This window comes from Leiobunum rupestre, chromosome 6, assembly GCF_980474605.1.
Source record: "Leiobunum rupestre chromosome 6, qqLeiRupe1.1.hap1, whole genome shotgun sequence".
Lineage (NCBI taxonomy): Eukaryota > Metazoa > Arthropoda > Arachnida > Opiliones > Sclerosomatidae > Leiobunum > Leiobunum rupestre.
The window spans coordinates 49,546,799-49,565,961 of NC_143389.1; the positions used below are offsets into that span (position 1 = coordinate 49,546,799).

Sequence of the window (19,163 nt, forward strand, 5' to 3'; positions counted from 1 at the left end):
ATCTGAGAATTGGAATTAAACTGTTTTTCATACCATCTTTGAGATCAGTGTCTAGTTTTCAAAGTTGTTCTTTCATTCTCAAACTGCACCTTGGGACCCATATTTTTAATAACATTTATAGTTAAGAATTGTCCTTGGTACCAGTGACCTTGCTATATTTATTATTCAATGCGAATTTTCATTATATCTTAGGTAATTATGAACGTACGATAGTCAAACTTAATGCTTCCAAGAAAATCATTTTAAAAGATTTGAGGTAGTACGTTTTGCTCTCATACGTGATCAGTTATCTAAAAACTTTCGGGGTCTAATTCATTAATGTATACAGCTACCCTGGGCATTGACCATAATTTAACATAGCTTCGTTACCTTATGAAAATGGTAGATAAAATTTTGATCAAATGATTTTATCAAAAATTGGACCGATCAAATGGTGATAAAAGTTTTATCAAATATTGTTTTATACAATAATATTATTTCGGTTATACACTCAAATCATCAAAGAATATGAACGCCAAAAATAAAATAGATTTACCTCTTTGCTAGGCGTGAGGACCATAATGAAGAAACGAACTTCGTGCGAAGTTCGTCCCATGTTTGCCGGGTGCTTGAGTCGTGCAATGGCGACATGTCGCTTCAATAAAGACGGCATGCTGCACCTGCAAAATAGAAAATAAAAACCAAACACAAGTGAGAAAAAAAGCACTTAAAGTTCATATATTTCAATCATATAAAATTTTCAATAAAAAAACACAATTTGTTTTTACGTAAAGTGCTTAAAGATTCCGCATTAGCAGGTTTGCAGAAACGGGAAAATAAGTAACTTTGTTCCGAATATTTGAGAATGCTTATTATGTAGAAAATACCTAATCTAGTTTTAATTTAAAAAATAGCTACAAGTAGTCTATATTATTTTATCATTCGTATATAGTTCAGTGTTTCCGACTCAAGGGTTTTTTTTTCGTAAAAGAATTAAACGTATTTTTTTTAACAAAAAACTGCGGAGAACACAAAACATCTAAAAAAGTTGGCATTGCCGCACCCAAGGGCATTCAAGGGCAGCCAGCCAGAGTAAAGAAGTGTGTGTCAGAGGCAAAGAATGTCACGAGAAAGGTTAATGACGGTGGTTCAACGTATAAAATAATGAGCACTTTTCTCTCCATTCCCTTCAAACATATATATTTTTTTTATTCTCCTTTATTTTTGTTAACGTGGACGAGGACCAGATGAAGATATCAAAAAGAAGATACGTCTCTCTCTCTCTCTCTCTCTTCCGAAACAAAACTTTTCTTTTAAATAACGTTTTTCTGTCTTGTCAAACGACGCTGGTTTTTCGCGAAGCCAAGAAAAACAACGTCGAAGATATGAGGAGGAATATAAAGGCTACATTTCATTTTTTGTTTCTCCGTCCTCGAAGTACGTCCTTCTCCCTTTAACATTCTATTTAAGTGGATCTATCAACCGTAGCTTTGGTGGTGTAAACTGTACCGCGTTTCCTCACTTCACTAAACTATCCCGTCATATCGGTACCACCTACGAGCGACCGTCACCGTCAAATGTACCGAGACGGGACATGGTCCCTGCCTCGAAGATTCTGGTCATTCTAGCGGATTCCGATTCTCCCATTTTAGTGGCTCTCTCCAATCGATGACCAAAATGGCGAGGAGGGGGTATTATCTGTCGACCAGACTAAACGTGACCTCGACGTCCCAGTCCTTCTAGCTCGGACTGAGTGGAATTAATAGAAATAGTGGCGTGGTCCATCAGACGATCTGTGACGCCGCGCCTCGCTATTCTCTCTGGCGTGCTACTGTCATAGTGGCCAAATGTTTCGGTGAGTAGGTGGATTTATGTGAACGCTGTCCTTTATTACCTCTGACAACCACGCATTCCAAGTTTATTCTTGCACGGCCAACTCGATTGACGATAACTTATATAGTTTCGCTTACAATAGGCCTATTGATAGTTTGATACCTTTATGATTTTACTGATATTTTATATACGTGAGAAGCTTGACAAATTACTCTAACATTTTGTGCCGGGTTTACTCAGAATCAAGGAGGGCCACCAAAAACATTAACGTAATAATTAACACCGTAATTATTTATAGGGTTTTTACGGGGTTCAAGCAGTTCTTAGGATCTGTCTTTGGGTTTTGAGAAACCGCAAATTCATTGAAAAGTATAAGCATCAAAAATCTAAAATCTAAGAAAACCCATCATTATAGTCTAAAGGTTTAATAGCTCAGAACCTCCAATTGGCTAAAAAAGTTACGGAAAGCCTAGTACGATTTAAAATGATATTAAATTAGTTAAGTGTTAATATTATAATATCTATAATACCCTAGTTCGGATTTGTATTATCCACAAAAGTAAAACTACACTTAAGAGAGCGAATTTCTATTTCTCCGGAATAAGAACATTCGTATAATTGAGGAACGTTCTAACCCAATTTGAGAAAAGCTTCAATCGATAGTAAATGCTAGATGCAGATTATTTCCAAGAATTTTACCAAAACCCTTCGCGAAATCGAGGTCGAACCATAGATTATTCTTGGAAAAACGAAGCGAGCTTGTACGAGTCTCAGTACATATTATTTTTACAACTATTTATACTACTCAATGAATAAAACTGTTCCCAAAGCGATGACGCATTCTGACCACATTTTATTTTTCGCTTCGGGCTTCCTTTCATCGAAGACGAACACCCCCTGCGGGGCGTCCGGATATTTTCGGTAGAAAAATAATTATCGTCCTCTTGTTTGCCACTAGCGAAGGCCTAAGTGCAAAAGCATTCGCCCAACCTCGGAGAGAGAGAGAGAGAGAGAGAGCGTGGCACGTCTGTTCCTGATGAAAATAGCTCCCGATTTTTGATTTATTAAGAGCGTGTTGTCCCCATCAGGGAGCGGAAAGAGGCGGCGAAGAGGACCCCGAGGCGGATCCGCGAAGAGCCCGCAACCCCAATTTCCCAGAAAGATGGTTCTAAAGATGTCCGGAGCATTCCCTTTCATACGGAAGACACCCCAGAAACTCGCTTTTGTCACCTTTGTTTTTTACGGTTCTTTGTTCTTTTTCACTTCTAGTTCAGTGTATCGCGCAGTCAAAGGTTAAACCGTCCATCCGAGCCCGCGAGTCTTCAGCTAATGGCTTACATCCCGCGGCAAATTGTTGTTGGGTTTCTTGCACGTATTGAAAAGAGTTAAAAATGTCATAAACCTCGCGAGATGGTTAGACGTCTCGTTGTAATTAAGTTTAATAAATTAGAAATGAAACTATTTATTATATTTGAAAATTATATATCTATATGTTCAAAATCAATTATTATAAAGCTTTTAAAATGGTCGAATAGTTGGTAAAACAAACTTTTAAACTGCATTTAATGAGTTACGAATTACAGAATGAAAACACTGATAACAAATATTTTCGGGTCTATTTTTAGCCTAAAAACCCCTGTAGAAGTGTTCCAATAGCAAAGCACCAATGTTCAGAAGGTAGTCGACATTTAAGATGGGGGCTTTATCGTTTTTATAACTTTCAACACGTTTTTGAAAAAATAATAGAAGCCTGCCCAGGTACATGTTTCAAGGGAATAACATTAGATTTATAGGAAGATGGATACATCGCTCCTAATAGAAATTTTATATACTTCTGATACTACTTAGGCCTGACTAAAAACCGTAACTCAAATTGAAATAGTAACGCTTTCAGTCGGAGACTTGTTTTAAATTAGTTTTCCTAGACACGATTAAAAATAGTTAAATTCGGCCTTAATTAAAATGGTACATAATAATTTAAGAAAAAAATTAAACTTATCCATAGAGAATTATACAGTTTTTGGTAAATAAAAAACACATTTGATCGATATTAGATGGCGCGATAGAATTGGAAAATGAAGAGAGGCTCTCAGGCAGATCATGCTAACTAGCCTGGAAGATAGATTCGTACGTTCTCAGTAACCTACACAACTTCTTGACATTGCGAATAATTCAATAAGAAGTTGTAATAAACTGGATATTTTTCTCAAGGACTTTCTATATATTCAACCTAACTAGCTAGAGCTACAAATATTATATTAATTTCCTTTGCATGACACAAAAATTGGGTTAGCATACATTAAATATTCATAAATAGTGTTTAACATAAACTATTTTTAGTCTTCGCTTCTATTGTGCCTATGCTCGCTTGTTGAAAGAATGTCTTAAACCTTCTTGAAGCAATGTCATAGCTCTTGTTAAAACACTATTTCACTTCAGTACACGCGGTCGCATCTCCAGAAAATGAACTGCAAAGTCACGGCCAGATAGACATGAAAAGGAGCTGATTATCTTGGGGAAAAAACGACAAGCAGCGGAATATTCTCGTGTATAATTAAGATTTTAATCAATCATTGTAGTCTTTCGTAGACGTCAAACCTCGGTAATTTTATGAAACGCCACGTCTTAATTGGCAGGAGCGAAAAATCCTAATTACTCAACTGATAATTGAAGGTTATATATATATATATTATATAACGTTTTCAATCACCTTATGAAAAAACGCAGCATTTATTGAAGGAACTAGCTTACCCCACTGGTAAGAAAAATCTAACTTTATCTGAGTATATGTTAACTCATCTGCTTTTTAAATAAAAAAGCAGATTACTCAAACAGCTAGCTGATAATGATTTTGTAATAATATTATGTCTAATTAACAAAATAAATAATATTTCGTATGCAATATTATTAATTTTAATAATTAATAAATATTAAAATCATTTAGAGAAATTCTTTACTTTCTGATCTGATATGTAGGATATAAACAAAAAATATTTTTAAATTTTTATTCAGATTATTGTGAACTAGAGAGCTAATAGCTAATATCAGTAGATAGTTAAAAAATAAGTTAATGTGATTTTGATACAATTCAAAAAATAACAGCAGTAACTAATTCATGAGAGGAATAATTTCCCGCCCAATTTCAGGCTCCATCTTGATTGTATTAAAATAAATACGACAAATTATTAATAAGTATTACATTAATTAATTATTATATATATAATATTTTTATAAAGCATATTAATTACATTTAATCCATATTATTTTGTGGTTTTTTAATTTTTATATATAATGCAATTTTAATCATTGTTAATTAATATGTTAAAAAGTAAGTACTCGTTTCAGATTTACTATTATCGTTATAGTATTTTTCAAATTAAATATAGATAGTTATCATTGTTAAAAATTGTAACTTAGTTGTTTGATAAAATAAAATAAAATTTATTTATCGTCGGGAATACTAAAATCGCTCAAACAAAATATACATTTTTACAACATTGTTTATACAATATTATCTCCAACCTAACACCTCACTTTTTTTTCACCTCTACTTTTTCTGTTTACAATTATTTTTTAAATTTAACCCCCCCACCCAACCTGTAATATTAAACGAACCTTCATCTAAATTTAACATTCCTCTATCTTTTATCAAGATAGCTTCTTTAAAACATCTTTTAAACCATGTAGCTTCTTGACAAAGCACTTTAGTCGAGTTCCAATTTATTTTATGGTCTTTTTTAATTTAATATGCATGCCTAATCCATTGTTTTTATCCCGTTTATTTACACAATTTTTATGTGTATAGTGAAGTAGTTAGTTTAATTGGGAAAAGTGGGTATTTGTGAAAATTGTCCCTATTAATACTTTAGATTTCGGTCAATTAGATGGCAGTATCGTTTTATTACAAAAATAAATTAGTAGAACTATATGTAAATGAAACCTGAGCCAGTTCCAACTTCCAAGGTTGACTATTGTAACTTTGTAAGGATTCACTCTTACAATGTTACAATAGTCAACCTATCGCGTTTAGAAGCGCTAGAACGGGTAGTCTTTCCGTAATAATGTGAATTTGAGAATGGTAATTGCAACTTACATGGCGCAGATCCATGACTGATCGTAATCGAACCCTCCGCCTTCGCTGATATATGTGCCTTGTATAGTTCGTCCCAGTAGATGAACTGGAAAATTTTCACAAAAACATCAAGTTAAAATTCTTAAAAATAATTTTAAATATAAATAATAGAAATATATATATAATATGTATTAAAAAATCGTTTATAAATTCTACAAATTGAAGCTTTATTTTGGAAGAAAAAAGTACAAATAAATAATAGAATAAGAAATATAAATAAAATAACCTCTAAAATTATGAACATAGCGAGCAAATCATAAGTCATTCTCCGTGTCAAAAAAAGCTTGTAAATACCTCTATAGCTACGATATGAAGTGGTGAAAACAAAGTTTTTGCTACACGACGTATTTTAACCTCCAATTTATTCGCGAGATGACAAATTTCCCCGGAATACCCGCGCCCAAGCTAAAAAGGGAAATTCGCCTCTAGCTCTGGAAATTGGCCCCGCAATATTCATTCTATCATTTTTATACAACGCGCACCGGGATAAATTCTCCCAATCCATCAAAATCAAGCCCCGAAATACGGTTGGATAAGCAGTTAGACACGCCAAAAAAAAATAACAGGCCTAGACCGACGCTTTTAGAATAAAAGTTTAGGAAGGTTCAATCCGCGTGACCAAATAAAGATTAGTTTTTTTACTCTTTATTATATAAAAAAAGGCCCGAGCAATATCGAAAGAACCCTTATCCCAATTACAAAAGGTATCAAAATAAATTCTCGGCTAGCTAGAGTTAGATATACGTATCCGAAGATATTTCTTTATGGTTAACCGGTAATTTTTTCCGTCAGTGGAGCGACGGTTTTCTTCCGAGTCGCGGGCTCGCAATCGCTTATAGGCGCGCGACTGTCACCCTGCCAACGTTGACTAATAGTCTCTCTCTCTCTTCTCCAAGCAGCCAATTTTTTCCTAGCCTATACTTCTCCTGGGCAAATAAGAACTTCTTCATTCGACATAAGTTTTTTTCCCCGCTAGGCTTGACAGCTGATAGGAGATGTTAGCTTTTACACGGTTAGAATGGAAGTGAGAGAAAGTTCTCGAAAGGGTTTGCCCGTTTGCGGTCGCGGGCCTTTTTTTTCTCTTTTTTATATCAAAGTTAGGAAAGAGAAGTTTAAGTAATGAATTATTCCGCCTGTGGATGGCCCAGATATGTATGTTTGACTCGGTATTTTGAAAAGATGGCTCGAGTCAAGTTCGAGTGAGGGACTTTTGTTTTTATCGAAGTGAATGACTTGGTTTCAATACAAGACCAAAGAAACATTTTGACAAAGTTGATTAAATATTTTGGTATGGGCCCTAGAAACCTAAATGAAGCTTTATGTATTTAAGGAGTATTGTGTACCATCATGCAGAGGGGCTGTTCACAAATGACGTAACGCAGAAAAACCACTTCTTGGACTCCCCCCCCCCCTCCCCATCGTAACAAAGAGTAACAAATGGAAAGACCCCTCTTCTTAAATTACGTTACAAATATCGAACCCCTCCTTAAATTATTATAGTACGTAAAAACTAATATGCTGGTAATAAAGTACAATAAGATCAGGTACTAAATTTTATTGTTTGTTTGAAATTACATAACTGTATTTTTACGCGACACTTTATACCCATGGGTATGAAATTCTTTTAAACGTGAGTAAACCAATGAAAATGCTTATGTTTTTAATAATTGCGACTGTTTCTGAAAGTGATGAAAATTTTATTCTACGATATTAAAAATAAGATGTGTTACGTAACATTTTAGTGAACCCTGCCTCCCCCCACGTAACAAATCGTAACGCTTGCAAAAAAACCCTCCCCCCTACCACTTTACGTAATTTGTGAACAGCCCCAGAAGTGCATAAAATATCTCTTACGAGATTTGGTGGCGTATATGGGTACATATCTCGTACATTATAAACTTCTGGTAGCATCTACGCCTTTGTTAAAATTAGACCGTTATTATATCAATCACGTCGAAGAGGCAAATGGCCGAGGAATATCCGATTAAGTTGAATCTACAATATCCGATGCGTATCGATTGCCATATACATCATATTAGAAGCGAAAAGGAATAACCACGTAGTCGCTCCATTTGGGAAATATAGTTCCCAATTCTAAAAAGGTGACACTAAGCCGGAAAAATGATTACGAGCCAGAGCCTTTTCGATACGACCTAGAGGATAGGAATGAGCGGAGGAGAAAATCCTCCAATCTGTTCCCGCGAAGACACCATTCATCTCGCGGCGAAATTGTGAACTTCGTTCGCCTTCTCTCTTTTTGCCATTCGAAGCGAGCATCCAAGAAGCGAGGAAAAAGATTTGTCGAAAAGAGATTTCCATCGTTTATTCAGCTCGCTGTCGTGATATATAATTAAATGGAAGCAAAGAGTACGTCGGAATGAAACCATTTACAAATAAACATATCTGGGAAACTTCCGCGTTTGAGTCGAAAGAATAGAACGATAAGGCGAATCTAATTTCCAAATCTAACTTAATCCCGGCTTACGCGAGTTAAGTGTAGGCCTAGTAAGAGATTGGATTGGAATAAAGAATTATATACTCCAAGGCCAAATACAGTCGGACCCAACGGTTCGATAAGCCTGAAGAAACACCTTTAATAGGCCGATAAGAAACCGCAGTGGGAGTCCCGACCAAAAAGAGATAAGGATAAAAAGAGTGTAAAAGTAGCGAACTCGCGGGGAAGATGGAGAGCGACCCCGTCCTGCGGGGGATGGTGGCGAACGGAAGAGGATGGAGAGGGAAGAGGAGATCCCGGTGCTCCTCGGGAGACAACTAAAGGATGTCCTCTTCTTCTCCAATCCCAAACGAAAAAGGAAAGTCTACTGGGATGGACAAACCTCCCGCGGGTGGGACGGTACAGCTACCTCGGCCACTCAATTAAACCCAACCAACGTTCTGGAGCATCCCGAACTCTGGTGGCCAACTAGTAGAACAACCATCCGCTAAGCTATCTCCTAGGATACTGATTTGAAATCGGGATATGACCGTTAAAATAAATTTCAAAAGCGAATCTATATCTCATTCGCCAGAAGACGTTAAATAACGATTTATTTATTCTAGTGTTGTAATTTTCCGTAATAAAAAGTTTTCATTCCATGATTAGTCTAATATATTGTTTGCAAATTGAAATAAAGTGGCATTTTCGCCTAATTTTTTCGAATCTAAAAGTAAAACTAAACCTCTAGACTAGTTTAAACTGATTAACAATGTAACGCTATTAATGTTTTGTAGTATGTTTACTTATACATTAGACATTTTATATCGATAAAAAGTTTAAAACCCATTAATTTACGTTTCAATTTTTAATTTTTCCGGAAAATTAACAACACTACCTAAAATATAAAATAACCATTTTTCAGGTCTAGTTATACTTGACGTAAATGAAGTTTCAAATTGTTACTTTCTTAATTAATGAGAGGAAGCGAAATTCGTCGCTAAATAGCCTCGTGCCTTCTCCTTTTGGCACGAATTTAATTGGCTCTTCATTATATTTGTTAAACAGACCGGGAGATAATAGGGACACTCTTGGAAGGCCTCTGGAGCGTCGCTTATTTTTCTAATATAAACAGCATTATATACCACACACTCGATGCGCTCGAATTTCATTTCATCGCGTCCACTCTTAAGCCAATCAATGGAAAGCCAGCCGCGTCGAGACGAACAGTAAGAACTTATTCTTTATTATTTTCGGATTTTCCCGAAAAGAATCGATCAGGTTTAGGGTCAACTCTTCCAAAAAAAAATCTAAATCAAATATTGAAGACCTTTATCCTCGCTTTAATTTCTCAACAGAAAAAATACAATGAAATCTTACGAGGCCAAGAGCGACTTACGCTTTTCAATAACGAAAAACTCCGGAATATGAAATCTCAGGAAAAAAGTTACTAGATGAAAGAAATGTTTGGATTTTTACCGGGAAAAATGGGTGGGCGAAAAAACCGAGTACCAGAGGGCTACGGTCGAATCTCGAAAAATTCGAACGCCATTCTTGGAAAAAGAGAAACTAGAAGGTGAGAAAAAGTTATCGCCCCGAGAACCCGAAGGCAAATTTCGTCCGCAGTTGCGCCAAACTCTTATCGAAGATCTCATAGACATCTTCGAAGCGCCAATATTGGCGAGGATCGCGGTGGCCCTCCTAACCCGGAATACAACCGCGCCCGAGTTGGCCCATCTCAAACCCTGTCGATAGTAGACGTAAACTTTACCATTCCGAACACCTTCGAGTAAGCTATAGACAATCGAAGATTCAACCTATAGGTGAGCTATTTACGCAACGGATTTCAGGGGGTAAGAGGCGGGTGGCAAGAAGGGAAATTTTTCTACTTTACGACTGGCGTCCCTTTTGTCCGAAACTTTCTCCCGATTTGGGTTGACGAGTAAGCGAAACGCGTTCGAGCTTCGAGCCTCTAAGCTCTCGCGTAGAAAACCTCGTTCCACCGTCTCTCTCTCGGCGGCTCTAATCCGGCGGAAAAATACTCGGCTCCGGGCTAAATTTATATATACGAATGTGGGGTGGGATGGTATTCGTTCCTAGGGGATATTGCGCGTATTGCGGTTTGAAGTTCGAGGAGTGGGAAAAAACACGGTCAAGGAATACAGGCTGACGCGAGAGCGCGTTTCAAAGTTGAAGACACGCTCGCGGCTGTTATAATCACATGGCCCTTCAGAGATGACCTAGAACTAGTTCGCGAGAGTGTGGGAGGGAGTCCTGATTCTCTTTTTGTATTTCCGCTGAACGCCAGAGGCAGGGCGGACACTAAAATTAAGTTGCGCGGTAATAAAGAGGGTTAAAATGTCTTTTGCGGATTTTCTCGACAAGGGCTAACAACTTTGCAAAAATAGCCTATCACAATGATTTAAAAGTATCATTATATTTATATCAGAAGTAAATAACCTACTCTCGCGAGAGTAGGTTATTTACTTCTGATATAAATATAATGATCAAAGTTTACCGCCTGATTATGTAAAATATAACAAGTTGGCAAGCCAAAATATACCTCTCCTAGGAAGAGTTTTTAATTTTCAGTAAAGCGTAACTGTATCCGTGGTTCTGCGGTAGAACGCTCACCTGTCGTGCAAAAGGGCTCGGGTTCGAGTCCCGGCCGATTAAAAAATTATACTACAACAAAAAGAGGGCGCTTTTGGAAAAACCTTTTCCCTGATTCTAAGAAACTGCGTACGCAGTGATTACCCTTTGCCTAGAAAATGCGAATGCGTTCGCAGGCCTGACAGACAGACACTGTGGTTGTATAACCCCTCCTAGGGTACAAAGTCCTCTCGGAGAGGTAAAAACTACATTCCTTACGGATATTTTTTTATTTATTAAGCATATATATATAGTTTTATTTATTTGTAACATATTTTGTAAAATGTACATGTTTCAAGCGAATCAAAATTAAAAGTATTAAGAACGTGGATGCTTATCGCGTTAGAGCTATATTACAGACTTCTGATTACAACAATTACCAGTAATCCATACCTCTACTTAGAATGCTTATCCTGGCGTATCGCGTATGGTAAGATCACTCTGACGGCTTTGGCCCCGCCTACGAGAGAAAAAATCCCCTCTGCGCGCGCTCCCCTCTCACGTTGTTGTTTTTTAAGTTAACATTGTGACGTCAAAAAAACCGTCAGCCACATCGAGACGAAAATCTGCCGCGATAAGCATTCCAAGTAAACGTATGGATTCCTGCAATTACCAAAAGCTAATCAAAATAATGAATCTAAAAAAATCCCATACTAGGCAATTCCGTACAAAATTTCCACCTTCAATTAGAAAGAAACCTTCTCTGTATTAAATCTATAATATCATATTTCAAACCTTTTATCCCAATCGGAGCTAAAACGTGAAATTTAAAGACACCTGACGCCATCTGCGGGGTATGGGATATTAGTGAACGAAATAAATATTCGCTAATGACATTTACGAGATACGGGCCACAAATATCGTTCCCAGCGCCATCTTTAAGCGTCATCCCCCAAATATTTAGTCATTAAATAAATGGAATAAAAGAGCCTTTTGGGGGGAACGGGGGAGTGAAGACAAAGGGACGAATCACATCAATCTTAGTCTTATATTCTTGCCAAAACGAATCACGCGTCTATCGCAAATCCGTAACTCCTATATATCCTAAGGTTCATGCTCGCTATATCGCGTTGGAGGGGGGGAGTTGAAGGTCAAACAGCGGGTATAGATCTAGACGTTATCGAGAACGTTAGTCGGCCCCCGCCTCGTCTCGATCATAAATCCCGAATTACGGTAAATTAGCCGCGGCGATTAAAGCGCCACATTTTGCGTTTTGGAAACAAAAGGCTATTAAGTCTGGAAACTGCCACGAGAAGCTATCGTTAACCCTCTAACATCTCCCTCTCCTCCGCGCGTGCTCTCTCTCTCTCTGTCTCTCGGGAGAATATCGGACACGACAGTGTCCCCAGCCAACGTCTAAATCAACCGCCGAGTGCGCTGTGTCCTCAACTGATACTGACTCTTCAGCCCACCGAAAGGTTTGCGTCTTTCCAACAATCCTTCCCGCTCTCAACTTAACTTAATTAAAAGTGGGGGAAATTGAGAGCCGGCAATGAGACAAAGATGATGGAAGTCCCGAGAGAGATAGCGTACAGGTGGCAAGCCATCCGTGAATGGAATTCGACGATAACTAAATGCTAGGCTAGGCTAGGCTAATCAGCTAGGCTTTCAATACTTTTACTGGTACTAGTTACATTCCTGGTGCCAATAATTAAAAGTAACATTTAAAAATTTGGCAAAACAAATCGTTATTTGTAAAAGTGGTTACGTTACGATATCCCTCCCCTGATTATTTACTGCTCCCTGGACACCGAATGAATATATATATACGCGGACGAGCTGGATCGGTCGGAAGATTGTGTTGCTTTTTTGCTGGGACTAGGGTCGGGTTGTGTGCAGTGGAAAGACTTGCTGGTCATTAAAAGGACCTTCGGTCGTTGGGGTGGCCTAAGAATGAAAGCGTTGAGGTAGACTTTGCGTGTCCACTCTGCGTTGGAAAAGTCCTCGTGCGATAACTTTTTTAACCTTTTCTTTTTCTTTTTATAAAATGTTTTGTAAATAATGGATTTTTTTGTAAATATTGGTAGTGCAACTTTATTTCCGATTTAAAAATTTATATCGTTTTATGCTTTAAACTGCTCGCGGATCCAAAAATGGATTCTTCCCTGTTTTAAAAAGGATTTGTACAGTATATTGAGCTAATAAATATTCATTAATTCATCCGTAGTCCTGAACGAGGACTACACTACCTTCTACCTACCCACCATCAACTTCACCAAGGCCATTCTTAAGACCTGGTGGTATGACAGGTGCGCGAGGAGGAATATCTGAACGAATTGCACCACATCAAATTTATATAAAACAAAATTCAACCTGCAAAGTTTAGAAAATAATAATAAAAATTATAATTATAATTTTCTTTTTAATTGTAGTGTAGTTCAAAATTCTTAATTTTCCGCTTTTGTGTTTTCTAAAATTTTTGTATATATCTATTTTTTAACCTTCAAAATGTTAAACCAAACCAAAATGTAGTATCCTGTGAGCATAGCTCCTCTCTGATGTAAAACAAATTGTTTTTAGCTATCAACATTGCTTTGATTAACTAAATCGATGACTTATCAATAGTGTTCGGAATTGTTTATTCATTATCCACAAATTTTCCGATTTATTTAAAAAACGTCGGTAAAAAGAATATCATTATAACTTATTTAATTATAATTTTTACGCAACCAAGCATTTATTTGAATGAAAGTGGTATTTATTTAAATAATTGTTTGTTTTATTTAAATAATAGGCTTATTCACTTTCGATTAATTAAAAATTTTACAATTTTTATTCAACTCTAACCAATATATTGGTTATTTAAATAAATATTAATTAAATATAGCCGAGCTTATTTTATTTATGGATAAAAATTAATTGACTGCCGAGCACTACTTATCAAAAGTTAAATATTTATTTTTTATAGTCGTAATTCATATCTATTATAAGAGCAATATTTTGACTTTGATAATTGTTGTTTAAATTGTGGACTCGAGAATTCGACCTTTATACTGTACATTCCTTTTTTCGTCAGCGTTCACGTGATAGCGGCCAAAGCCAAAATTTCAACGTTCTCGGCCGGCTTAGAAATATCACGTAACAAGTCAATGTAAAAATGAGAGCGCCCTAAAAGTGAGTCTTAGTAAATTTGAGCCGATCTGATGGTTCCGCATCCGTTTTGTTCCGGAATGCTCCGAAAGTGGCGGCGTCACGCGAAGCGAAACCATTTCAAGCTGATTGAACTAGGCCCACATTCTCTCCCAGCTCCATAGCTCTTATTCCACTAACCCATTTTTCACCAGATATCTCTCTCTCTCCCTGGATACATTCCAGCCCGAATCTCTCTCTCTTTCCAGGATTTTCCAACCAAAAATCGTCCCTTCGCTCCTTGCGCAAGAGTCGGAACCAAACAGGAGGGCCAGATATTGATCCCAAGCGTCGGCCGCGATAGATCTTCGGCGTTTTCACCCACCCTTCTTCTAGTACTCGTTTGGTTCGACCCTTTTCCCCTCTCACGCCTAGATATGATAGTGTAAAGCTAAGATGGGTTGTCGTGGGGGGGGGGGGGGGGTCCGAATCTTTGTGAATATCGTGAAAGGTTCTGGGCGGATGGAGAGGAGAGATATGCCAAAAACCATCGCGACGCAATTATTTAAAATTCCGCAATGGCAGAGTAGACTATTTTCGGATTTATTTTTAAAACATTTTGGACATTATCGAGAGAGACATTTCTGATAAAGACATATACGTGTGATTAAGAATGGAAGAGATGAAATTTATGGAAATAATCCCAAAACAATTCGAGGAATCTCGCGTAAACGCGTTTTGAAAATTGATGCAAAAATCGTTTCTAAACAGAATCGAGTCATAAGAGTTTTAAGTACATTTTGGTCTTAATGATTTCGCAATGTCGGTAGTAATAAATTTTGTTCCGTATCCACACACTTTTTATAGCAGTTTTCATTACAAGTTTCTCTCAATTTTATCGGTAAACAAGATGCCACGGACATTTAAATACACACTAGTTTCCCCGATGTATTAAATATATTTTAAATATTAAATTTATAGTAGTGAAACGCGAACGAGTTAGGTGGCGCCTGTATCAATTGACACGAAATTCAAATATGACAATAGTGCGTAAACTGGTTGTGGGGTCCCGCGAATTGGCCAGAAATCTCACTTAAAATTAAAAATTCTTAATGCAACCGAAAAGGTAGTTCAGATCAGTAATAACTAAAAATATAATATTCAACCAAATCGCTCTTAATTTAAAATAAAATATGTACATGATACGGCGAAAAAACAATTAAATGGATAAATGATTACCTTCTTAGGCTCAGATTAAAAAAAATTATATTGGGATATCGAGGTTGGTAAATGTCGCGTCGAACTAGATATCGTTGGAATTTATAACCCTAACTGGCAAAGAAATATGAACGACACGGCGGCATCGGCTGCATCGGCTACACTGTACGTGAAACCAATACACGCAAGATTGGGTATAAAATCTAGGATGATAAAATACGCGAATATCATCCTTTTAACATTTTGTAAAAACTAGACCGACTTAAACTGCGTTTTAAGGTCAAAAATGACCGTGGCTTAAGTAAAATTAATTTCACTCAAAACGAAGTGTGCATTTGTCTTTGTACGGAACGATAATCTTTCTCAATTTCCAAAATCGAATTTCGTTGTTCGGGTGAAGAAAAAATCGAGATACTCCAACGAGGTCGTACATTTCGGAGCTGACCATATCGAAACAAAGAACTCCAATCCTCATACAATTTATCCGCCAAATGATCCGGCCATAACTCTAGGGTACATCACACTTGTAACGCATACCGGCGGAGGGTGGCGGGCGCGAAGAAAAAGACTTTTTACCATCATCTTCCGTCGCCCCCCGCGTCCTATCCTGACCCCTTTTTTGGCCAAGCCTTTTTTTTCGCTTCGGACCATTTCTCTATTTCTCGTTCTTATCCGTCGAGTGGCGCAGATTTTACCGTCGTCTCCGCCTTTGACGAAAGTACGAACTGAGGATGAATTATAACCTAACACATCTAACTAAAGGCTAATACAGAGCCGTAATTCAACGGCACTAGTGTTAGGTAATGGTCGCGGAGGGCCCATTTCTATTTAATTAGGAAGCCATTTTTTCCCCCGACTCAGACACGGCGTTATACTTCGCGGAGTAAAAGAAACCTTTATTCTTTTTATTTCTAGTTAGTTATAGAGATATCCTTTAAAAAAAATTGCAAGGGGCGCTGGCCCCATTAGATTTACGATATCATAGAAAAAATCCAAAAAATGGGATTTTCATACTGAAAACGTCTCAATTATGGAGAAAAGTTTTCTATAAAGGGCAAATTAATTGTCTGTTTTTTTAAATAAAGTTTTTGGTCGTAATTTTTTATTGGTGGGCGTCGGTAATTTTGTTTTCACCACTTTGTTTTATCTTTTGTTTGCAAGCCCCTCCCCGACTGGACCTCGACATTGACACATTGCGAGCGACGGCGCTACTAAAAGCTACAAGCCAACAACAATCATTTACCGTGATTCTTTCCTATTTCGGTATTACCTATAAAGACACAGCATATATACATTGACTTTCATTTATTTTTTATGTGAAATGATATAAGGACTGTATATATTTTGAAGAGAGCTTCGAATTACGCAATAATTGTGTTTTAGTAAAATGTTATAACTTTTATCGCGATGTTTTTATACGGAATTAAAGAATTCGTTGAATAACAGTTGGTTTTCATATTAAGGTAATTGCCACGTTGACTCAACGTTCAACCCAGAGTTGACTGAACGTAAAAGCAAATTTGAAAAAGAGTCAACACAGAGTTGATTCAATGTGAACACAATGTTCAATCAACGTCAAGACAACAGTGGACTCAACGTATACGCCCAGTTGAATCAACGTCCACTCAAGAGTTGACTCAACGTAGACACAACGCGTTCAATCAACGTCAACCAACGCAAGAATTGACTCAATGTAGACACACAATGTTCAATCAACGTCAACATAAGAGTTGACTCAACGTATACGTCAAGTTGGATCAACGTCCACTCAAGAGTTGACTCAACGTAGACACAACGCGTTCAATCAACGTCAACCAACACAAGAATTGACTAAATGTAGAAAAACAATGTTCAATCAACGTCAACATAAGAGTTGACTCAACGTATACGCCAAGTTGGATCAACGCCAACTCAGAGTTGACTGAACGTAGACGCTACATTCAATCATCGTAAACGCCGCTCTGGTTCAACGTTGACGCAACGTTGAATCAACGTCAACTCAAGAGTTGACTCAACATAGACGCAAAGTTAAATAAACGTCAATTCAAGAGTTAACTGAACGTAGACGCAACGTTGAATCAAGGCAGATGCAACGTTGAATCAAGGCAGACGCAACGTAGACTTTGTAGAAATAAATCCAAGTGTATTTGTAAACCGGGTCTATAGCATAAGCCTCAATGGCGCCAGTTTTAGCCGGAACAGCTTCAATTAGAATTGTAGAGAGCATATTTTAAGCCTTCAACAACAGCTACGTTGCTTATTCGGAACAGAACCATAGACTACCCTCGGTAGTGGGATGAAAACAAACAAAAGGTGGGTCCGCTAATAATTAGTTTAATATGCTAATTCGTTTCAACCGTTTTCATTTTTAGTTCGTAACAACCTTGAAACGTTTCGGGGAGTTTCCTACGTGGTACGAGATCTACATCGGCCAAAGCTCATTTGCATTAATTTAAAAAATGTCCAAATAAACTCATTCGTTCTTTCGTGACGCCTAATGCTGAGAAATTAAGTGAAGCGTTTCGTATATTCCTTTTTAACGGAAGTGCTATTATTATATTTTCATAGAGGAATATTTAATATTGGTATCACATTTCGCGTTCCATTTATAATTGAGTATGCTATAAAAACGGCAAAAGACATTAGATTTCTCAAAAATGTAATTCTATCTCTAAATTTCGTGGGTCAGTTGATTGACCAAATAACCGCGTTTGTGTTAAAGGAAAGGTTCAGGATTTTTAAATAGATTTTTTTCATTTTGGTGAGCTCTTTCACGTAGCATTGACCCCATATTCTCATTGATGAAATTTTTGACATATTAGGAAATGGCGGCCAAAATCTATAAAAGCAGTAAGACTAATCAGATCCAAATTACCATTCATACATATACTTCCGCCATTTTGTAATATGGCGGCCAACAGCGTTAAAATGTCCGTTAGTTCAAGTTCCGCTTAACCAATTGACACGCAATTCGTTTCAATATGAAGCTAACGTGAAACCTCATACTTTTGGATTAATAACGTATGGAAAACTGGTCCTGTATGTTAACACCAATTTTAAAAACAAAATTGGCAGACTGAAACGGTTCATGAGACCTCCTAAAATCATTACGAATTTATTTCTTTATCGTTTTTTAACATTAGTTAAAATATCATCTCATTTTACTTCAAAGTTTTTAATAAATTTTTAAATTAAATTTAGTTCGTAGTCGTCTTCGACACGCAATAGCCAGGATATTATTCACAAAATATTATTTTGAATTGGAAAATGGTTAAAATGACAATAGCTTCAATTTGTCGATGAATTGATGGCTTTTATTTCACATTTTCATCAACTGTCATGTCTTCGTTATTTGATCAAACGGTCTCAACAAACCTAAATAAATTTCACATAAATCTTTGGTTTTCTGAAGGGTTAGATATTTAAGATTTCGGCAGGTGCACCAAGCCAGCTATGTTTGAAACTGTTGCGATTCGCTTTTACGCTTTTGACGATGGAAGAATTAAATACTAGTATTATTTTTGCAAATTTGTTTGGTTAAAGAGTGTATTCCTTCCAAATAAGTTTTCACGTGAACGAATCTCTGAGAAGTTGGTTGATAATGCTGCAGTGGTGAAGTCTGATAACCCTTTTCACTAAAATCATTATCAGCTAGGCTAATACCCTTGGCACTATACCTGAGGCCAAAGTTATCTAGCTACCTTTTAATTCTATTAATTCAGGTGGCCACGTTACAGTGCGTTGGGTTCAAGCCCTTCATGCCACGCGAGTCTCCTACACTCACCATTACCGTTAACCTCAACTAGTTTTTCTGGAAAAAGGAAACCGAAGTGCTCAGGAAAAACC

The 19,163-nt window shown here is 37.0% G+C and overlaps 1 protein-coding gene across 5 annotated transcripts in view; it reads right to left on the bottom strand.

The window, feature by feature from the left end:
- LOC149941335 (solute carrier family 4 member 11-like) overlaps positions 1-19,163 on the bottom strand; it is a 139,580-nt gene that overhangs the window by 36,190 nt on the left and 84,227 nt on the right. For 3 of the 5 annotated variants that reach the window (XM_090177765.1, XM_090177764.1, XM_090177762.1), the window contains 3 exons: positions 16,561-16,587; positions 5,906-5,990; positions 536-659 (listed from right to left, as the gene is read on the bottom strand). In XM_090177765.1, the coding sequence (XP_090033891.1) occupies positions 536-659; positions 5,906-5,990; positions 16,561-16,587 (236 nt within the window). The remainder of the gene's footprint in view (positions 1-535; positions 660-5,905; positions 5,991-16,560; positions 16,588-19,163) is intronic. The other 2 variants (XM_090177766.1, XM_090177763.1) reach the window with 1 other exon arrangement.